This window comes from Clupea harengus, unplaced genomic scaffold (genome assembly GCF_900700415.2).
Source record: "Clupea harengus unplaced genomic scaffold, Ch_v2.0.2, whole genome shotgun sequence".
In the NCBI taxonomy this organism is placed as follows: Eukaryota; Metazoa; Chordata; class Actinopteri; order Clupeiformes; family Clupeidae; genus Clupea; species Clupea harengus.
In genome coordinates this window covers 35,001-42,500 of record NW_024879880.1, presented here as the reverse complement: position 1 = coordinate 42,500, position 7,500 = coordinate 35,001, and the positions used below count along the sequence as shown (strand labels likewise).

The window sequence follows — 7,500 nt, the reverse complement described above, 5'->3', positions numbered from 1 at the left end:
CACACAGACACACATACACACACACACACAGACACACATACACACCCAGAAACACACACACCCAGACACACACACACACACACACACACGCATACACACACACAAGCATACACTCACAGCCATACACACACACACACACATTTACACGCACGCATACACCCTGACACAAACGCATAGACACCTAGACACACACACACACACCCAGTCACTCACACACACACACACAAACCAGACACACACGCATACACACCCAGACACACACACAGACACACACGCATACACACCTAAACACACACACACAGACACATACACATACACACCCTGACACTAACACATACTGTACACACCCAGACACACACTCACAAACACACACCCAGACACACACTCAGGCACACACACCCAGACACAAACACACATACAGACACACACCAAAACCAGACACACACGCATACCCACCCAGACACACACAGACACACACACATACGCATACACACTCAGACTCAAACACACATAAACACGTGGAACTGCTCCTTATCAGCAGTTATAGGAAGCATGATGGTCTGGAAAAGATGGTTTTCCTCGACCCATGAACTATAACAGCCATAATGAAATGTTGAACTGCTTAAACATGTAGGACCATGTGATTGTTACTGAAACTTGACTTGTGATTTAGAATAAAGTAAACCGTATAAAATGTGTTCTGTGTCAAACTCACATTGTAGGAAATCCTCTCTGGTTGTAGGTTCAGGAGGCAAAATAGCCTGGACTTCAGTCACTATTGAGAGAGAAAGAATCATATTAGAAACAACACTGTGGTGGAAATGTCAGCATTACATCAACCTTCTGTTTTTATGATGGCAGTAAATGTGTGTTCTGTTGTTGAGGGACATTATGAGTGTCCAGCTTCTTCAACCTTAAAGATCCTCTTAAGACAAGTAAACATGGAGACACCTGCAGAGTATCTCAGCTTCACTGACATACAAAGGATATGTTACAAATATGTGACATTGAGAAATACAGGTTCCTGACGTTCACCATCACATTTAGCTTATCAGTATAATCCAAAGGGAAAGTATAGTAAGCAACTATATGTAAACATATGTGAGTAATGTGATTTACCTGATGCAGATATCTTCATGACTTCCTCCTTGCAGAAATTCTCCAGCTGCGTCTTTAGTGAGGAGACAGATTTCTTCACAGCCTCAAAAGAGAGGCCTTGGTTCACAGAGATGCAGGATAAGTCTTTAGACTCAGGTGTCTCACTGACTGACTGGAAAGTCTAAATAGACACACAGAGATAGAGAGAAAAAGAGAGAGAGAACAATAAGAGATGACAGAGATAGAGAGTGAGAGAGAATAGCTACATTCTCAAAATAAAGCATCCACGTATAACTAAGTTGTACATTTAAATACAGTTGATCAGGAAACTTTTTTGTTATTTATAACTAAAAGCTACAAATATTACAGTAAGTTAGATATGATCCTCTACTGTTTGAGATTGAGAGATTGAGTATCTGGGTGCAGCTTCAACCATTACAGTGCACACGGGACTCTTAAGTTAGATATTATCCTCTGATGTTTGAGATGTGAACTAAATGTAACATTATGAGTATCTGAGTGCAGCCTAAGCCTAACCTGGTTATCGTCCTTTGATGTGTGTATGTGTGCAGCATCTGGATGTGGCTTCCAAATTATTGTGTTACGAAGGACAGTCTTGGCAGCTAAGATTTGTTGTTTAGGGGTTAGTCTGATGTTAGCTGTGTCCTTCCTCACAACGTAAACTAAAGCAAAGCCTCACATATGTACACACTCTCCGCACATGATGTAAATTCATGATAGTGGGATCTTACCTTGTGCGGATGAGTGTGTGTGTGTGTGTGTGTGTATGAGAGTGTAGGTGTGTATGTGTGTGTGTGTGTGTGTGTGTGTGTGTAACTGCTAGTGGGGTTAGCCCATGTGGTGATTCCTTAAGTTGAAGTTTTTTGGTTGATGTTATGAATCCCAAATGAATTCAACACAAATGGTTGTCCAAATGCCACTGGTTTGCCTTGACCTACATGTGGCCTGACCAAAGAGGCAGAGTGGCAGGCGCCTGTGCACCTCAAGTGCCTCCAAACAAACTGTGAGCCATGATGTCAGGGCAGATGTGCTTTTATCAATTAACCACAGGTAGTGACATCACTCAATCCCCGTCTGTCAGTCAGTGTTCTTCCTACCATGTGACCTAACCTGTCCTAACAATTGCCATAATGATTTTGAGCAGTTTTCTGAAGAATGAAAATGTCTTCATCATGTTGAAATGTTTTGAGTGATAACTACAAAAAATGTCTTTACACACGGTGACTGCATGGGGTAAGCTATCTGTTCAAAGTGCTGTTGACTGTGTTATTATAAGAACAACAAGCTTCTTTCTGTAAACTTAGAGATCCTAGAAGAAAATTCAACAATACCTACATTGAATTAAAATTTCCACCTAGGAATATATTCAACATAAATCAGGGCCCTCAAACATTCTGTGCACTAATAATCCATCATCAACACTTACCTTGAGGAAATGGATGTGATCCTCTGTGTGTGAAAGCTGCTCCAGCTCAGCATCTCTCCTCTTCAGCTCAGCAATCTCCTGCTCCAGTCGCTTCAGGAGTCCTTCAGCCTGACTCACCTCAGCCTTCTCCTGATCTCTGATCAGCTCTTTCACCCTAGAGTGCCTTCTCTCAATGGAGCGGATCATCTCAGTAAAGATCCTCTCACTGTCCTCCACTGCTGTCTGTGCAGAGCTCTGTTAGGAGACACACAAAGAGGAGGGGGACAGGAGACACACAGATGTAAGTAAAGGAGCAAACTCACTCTGGTGTGACTGGCTCTTCTTGATCAAATGACCAAGGGCAAATCCTGCCAAACCATGTCTTTCTGTGATGGTCTGTGTCATGTAGAGATGGCAGCATAACGGTGATGACACTATAACAAGCGATTGCTGAGCCAGCTGTTGTCTTATGTGGTCAGTTCTCACCTTGAGAGTCTCCACAGCCTTCCTCAGCTCCTGCAGCTCCTTCTCTCTCTCCTGGATTCTCTGCTGGGATCTCCTCTGGGTTGGCCCCAACTGCCTCTGTTAAAAAAAAAAAAAAAAAACAGACTCTTTTCACCATATTATCGGTGGATTGTTTACAACAATGATGATCAAACATCACACATGACAACTGAACATTTATAAGCAAAAACCTTTAAGTACATTTAAGTCTTTTCAAGAGATTTAATGACACATTGAAGCAGTCGCTATCATCTTCATGTGAAATTCAGGATGAAGCCATGAGCTAAGTTTAAGAGGAGCACTGAAATTAAACAGCAACAACGCTTGCGGCATAGCTGTCTCACAACCTTTAGAACAAAACAGAACATTATTTTACGAGGTAAAAATATGTTCACTTTGATAACGACAGGTTAATGTTTCACTGTTTTTACACTCTAAACACTGGACCTTGCACCTGATAATCATTTCCTGATTCCTCCTTTCTCTAATGTGCAAAGTCATTGCGGCAACAGGCAGACTTAAAGACTGGCGAGATAGTATTCTTTTAGTTATAGTATTACATTCACATTTAGTACGTATAAGAGCCCTCATAGAAATGTTGGACACACATGTAGCTCCAGTACTGACCTGTTTGTCTGTCCGTTCTGCTGCAGCAGTGACTGTGTCATGGCCTTTATGTTTGTCCATCGTGCACAGATAGCAGATACAACTCTGATCGGTTCGACAAAATATTTCAAAAACCTTCTTATGATGAGAGCAGATCCTCTCCTGTAGCTGGCCTGTGGCATCAATCACTGAGTGTTTTCTTCCGGGATTCAGGTCATTGTGAGCTTTGAAGTGAGTTCCGCAGTAAGACAACAGACAATCCAGACAGGACTTCACAGCCTTGAGTTTTCTCCCAGTGCAGACGTCACACTCCACATCTCCAGGTCCAGCATAACAGTGAGCAGGAACATCAGTTTGGATTCTGGTCTTCCTAAATTCCTCCACCATTTCAGCAATCAGAATGTTTCTACTGAGAACAGGTCTTGGCCTAAATGTCTGTCTGCACTGGGGGCAGCTGTAGATGCCTTTACCATCTTCCTGATCCCAGCAACCTTTAATACAGCCCAGACAATAAGTGTGTCCACATGGAACGGTAACTGGATCCTTCATTAGATCCAGACAAACTGAACAAGTGAAAGAATCCTGTCTTTGGGTCGAAGATTCCGCCATTTCTCACAGCGACGATCACACACAGGGAGATAACAGTGTGAGAGTTCAGTTTCTGTGTCATATGTTTTATTCTAAGGAGGAGTGGCAGAGATGTTGCCACACTGTTGAGGAGGAGTCAGTCAGATTATTTGAATGTACGTTTATGTGTGTCTGTGTGACTGTGTGAAAGAGAGGGAGAGAGAGAGAGAAGGAGAGAGAGAGAGAGAGAGAGAGAGAATGAGAATGAGGAAGGACAGGGAGAAGGAGAAAGAGGAAGGACAGAGGGAGAAGGAGAGAGAGAGTGAGAGAAGAGGTGGAGTGGAGTCTGATGGGAGAGTGTGTAGCTGGTATACCTGAGAGATCAACACAGTGCTTGGTGTGACATGGTGTTCATGAGAGAACTTCATCTGCAGTGGGCCTGAGAACTGGCTGTTTGGATGGATGTGCAGTTGTGTCTTTAAATCATTAAGCAGCTGGCTAGGTTTAGACAAACTATCAGATGGGTTAATCAGGAATAAGGAAAATGTGCTCTTCATTAAATAAAGTCCACCGAAGTCTCTGTTGTTTGCCATTATTGTGTGGTGAACATCACTCTGCCCAGGCTTGTTTACGTTGTCTCTTCACCTCAAAGGCAAATCTGACAGATTTTTAAAGGCTGCTCATGGCAAATTGATATATGCAATTAATTTAGATCAATTAATCGCAAAGAAAGTAATTTATTAGCTTGACAGCCCTAATCTAAACCAAACGTTGTCTTCAGACATCACACAAAAGCCATCAAGTACACACACACTACAGAGTAGCCAGTACACTCTGGTGAGATCAACTCAAAACTCTCCTGTAAGAATCTGTTTCTGCAATGAGTGATGGCACTTATGGTTTCCCCCCAGAACAACCTCTTCACATGATGAACACAATATAAAGACACAACACATGGATACATTTTCAGAAGTTTAATTCCTCAATGTACTGTAGTAAAATAAACTGAAATTAAGAGAAAAATTAAATGTACTATAAAAATATGCAACTGATATGTAAAGAACATTGAATACAGTACAATCATTTCCATGTATTGAGCAATATAAACCAATGAAAAAAACAAAACAGTTTGTACTTTGTGGTCTTGGTGGAACCATTGTTCCAACACAAGTGAAGTGACCCATGGCCCATTAATCTACCCATCCTGAGGTTCTGATTGGCCCATGGCCCATTAATCTACCCATCCTGAGGTTCTGATTGGCCCATGGCCCATTAATCTATTCATCCTGAGGTTCTGATTGGCCCATGGCCCATTAATCTACCTATCCCGAGGTTCTGATTGGCCCATTAATCTACCCATCCTGAGGTTCTGATTGGCCCATGGCCCATTAATCTATTCATCCTGAGGTTCTGATCGGCCCATGGCCCATTAATCTACCTATCCCGAGGTTCTGATTGGCCCATTAATCTACCCATCCTGAGGTTCTGATTGGCCCATGGCCCATTAATCTACCTATCCTGAGGTTCTGATTGGCCCATTAATCTACCTATCCTGAGGTTCTGATTGGCCCATTAATCTACCTATCCTGAGGTTCTGATTGGTGTGTGACCACTTTTGACTCTTAGTGTTTCCACCTGGGGAATTGTGTGTTAGTTGGGTTTGAGCTGTGATGACTTGAGTTAATGAAATTGAATGCCAGTGTTTACTGAATGAGCACATGGTGCAGCCAGTGATATATGAAGGGATTTGTGTTCAAAAAGTTAAATAAATCCGAATCATGTGTGAAAACAGGGTGATAGTGTTGAGAGTTTTGGGAAATTAGTCTGTCTTTTGGTAGATGGCGTCATGGTTTGGGATGTTTAGTTAACAGGCCCAGTTATAGTGTGTAAGCTATCAAGAAAAACTGTAATCAGGGTAATCTAATACAAAAAAGGTAATTTAACAAATTGCTTCTTTCTGTCTTTATTTGCATTGTATTCATCATGGGTTGTAAATTAATTCTAAGTTTGGCCTCAGATGTCGTCTGCAGAGCATCGTTTTCTTCCCAGACCACCACCACACCAGTGCGGTACACCTGCCAATACGTGGAGTCACCCCAGCGCTCCACCCCAGAGTCACAACAGCTTCACTGGTGATCTAATGTCTAACCCTAAACCCAGGGTAGAGAGGCTGGGTGAATGTAGTCTGGATTAAGCATCTGTACATCTCAGTCACAAAAGCTTCACTGATGATCCAGACCCTAGCATAAACCCAGGGTAGAGTGTGTGAGTGAATGTGGTCTGGACTCTGTGCAGGAGGGTCATTGTGTCAGAGATGCTGTAGAAGGCCAGAGTTCCTGCCCTGTGATCCACATACACTCCTATTCTGGAGCTGGCCACTAGAGGGAGTTTAGTGTGTTTATGATTGTGCCAGAAAGTGGAGCTGCTGCTGGTGAGGCCCAGACTCCAGGACTGATCATTAAATCCAAACACACACTCACCACCCTCTCCTCTCCTGCTGATGCTTTTATATGAGACTGATATATAAACCCCCCACTGCCCACTCCACTCAACCTCCCAGTAGCAGCGTCCAGACACACCCTCTCTACACAGCACCTGAGGCCACCCATCAAATCTCTCTGGATGATCAGGATATGACTGGACCTCATCTCTCCTCTCCACCCTCCTGTTCCCCTCAGACAGATGGAGGTTTCTGTGTGCTGTGTTTGGATCCAGTGTGAAGTGACAGGAGTCTGATGGAGGAGAAGACAGGACAAACTTAGGTATTTATATGTGTTAGGTGTGTGTGTGTGTGTGTGTGTGTGTGGGGGGGGGGGGGGGGTGAGAGAGATAAACTCACATTCTAAAGGGGGGGGGGTGTGTGTGTGTGTGTGTGTGTGTTGGGGGGGGGGGGGGGTGTTGTTATTTCATATGAATCTTTACGTGTGGGTGATGACATTTCTTTCTGTGATTTTTTTCTGTGAGGGAGTGTTTCACATATAACTGAGATTTGTTTATGTGTGTGTGATTCTTTACATGTTTGTGCAGGTGTACACGTGTGAGTGTCTGTATTCAAAAGTTCAAAAATGAGCATGGTTATGTGTGTGTGTACGTGTGTGTGTGTTTGTCTGAAGAGAGTCCTTTGTATGAATGAATGATGTTGAGTTTGTGTAAGTATTTGAGTTTGTTTCATTTCATTCCTTTGTGTGAGATGAGTCCTTCGTATTGAAGGAACCAGAATTTAAGATTTATAGTTAATAAGGATATGTCATAGTCAATAATTCAATGTATCTTATACCTAGTTGTAATTGTTACTTTTA

General features: G+C 42.7%; 1 protein-coding gene and 1 pseudogene across 1 annotated transcript in view; both read right to left on the bottom strand.

Annotated features, from left to right (window-relative positions):
* LOC122130608 (tripartite motif-containing protein 16-like) overlaps positions 1-4,267 on the bottom strand; it is a 9,875-nt gene extending 5,608 nt beyond the window's left edge. The window contains exons 1-5 of the mRNA XM_042705341.1: positions 3,656-4,267; positions 3,011-3,106; positions 2,546-2,779; positions 1,120-1,279; positions 716-775 (exon numbers count right to left, since the gene is read on the bottom strand). Of these exons, the coding sequence (XP_042561275.1) occupies positions 716-775; positions 1,120-1,279; positions 2,546-2,779; positions 3,011-3,106; positions 3,656-4,243 (1,138 nt within the window). The 5' untranslated portion in view covers positions 4,244-4,267. The remainder of the gene's footprint in view (positions 1-715; positions 776-1,119; positions 1,280-2,545; positions 2,780-3,010; positions 3,107-3,655) is intronic.
* Positions 4,268-6,700: 2,433 nt separating this feature from the next.
* Positions 6,701-7,500, bottom strand: part of LOC122130610 — a 9,288-nt pseudogene continuing 8,488 nt past the window's right edge.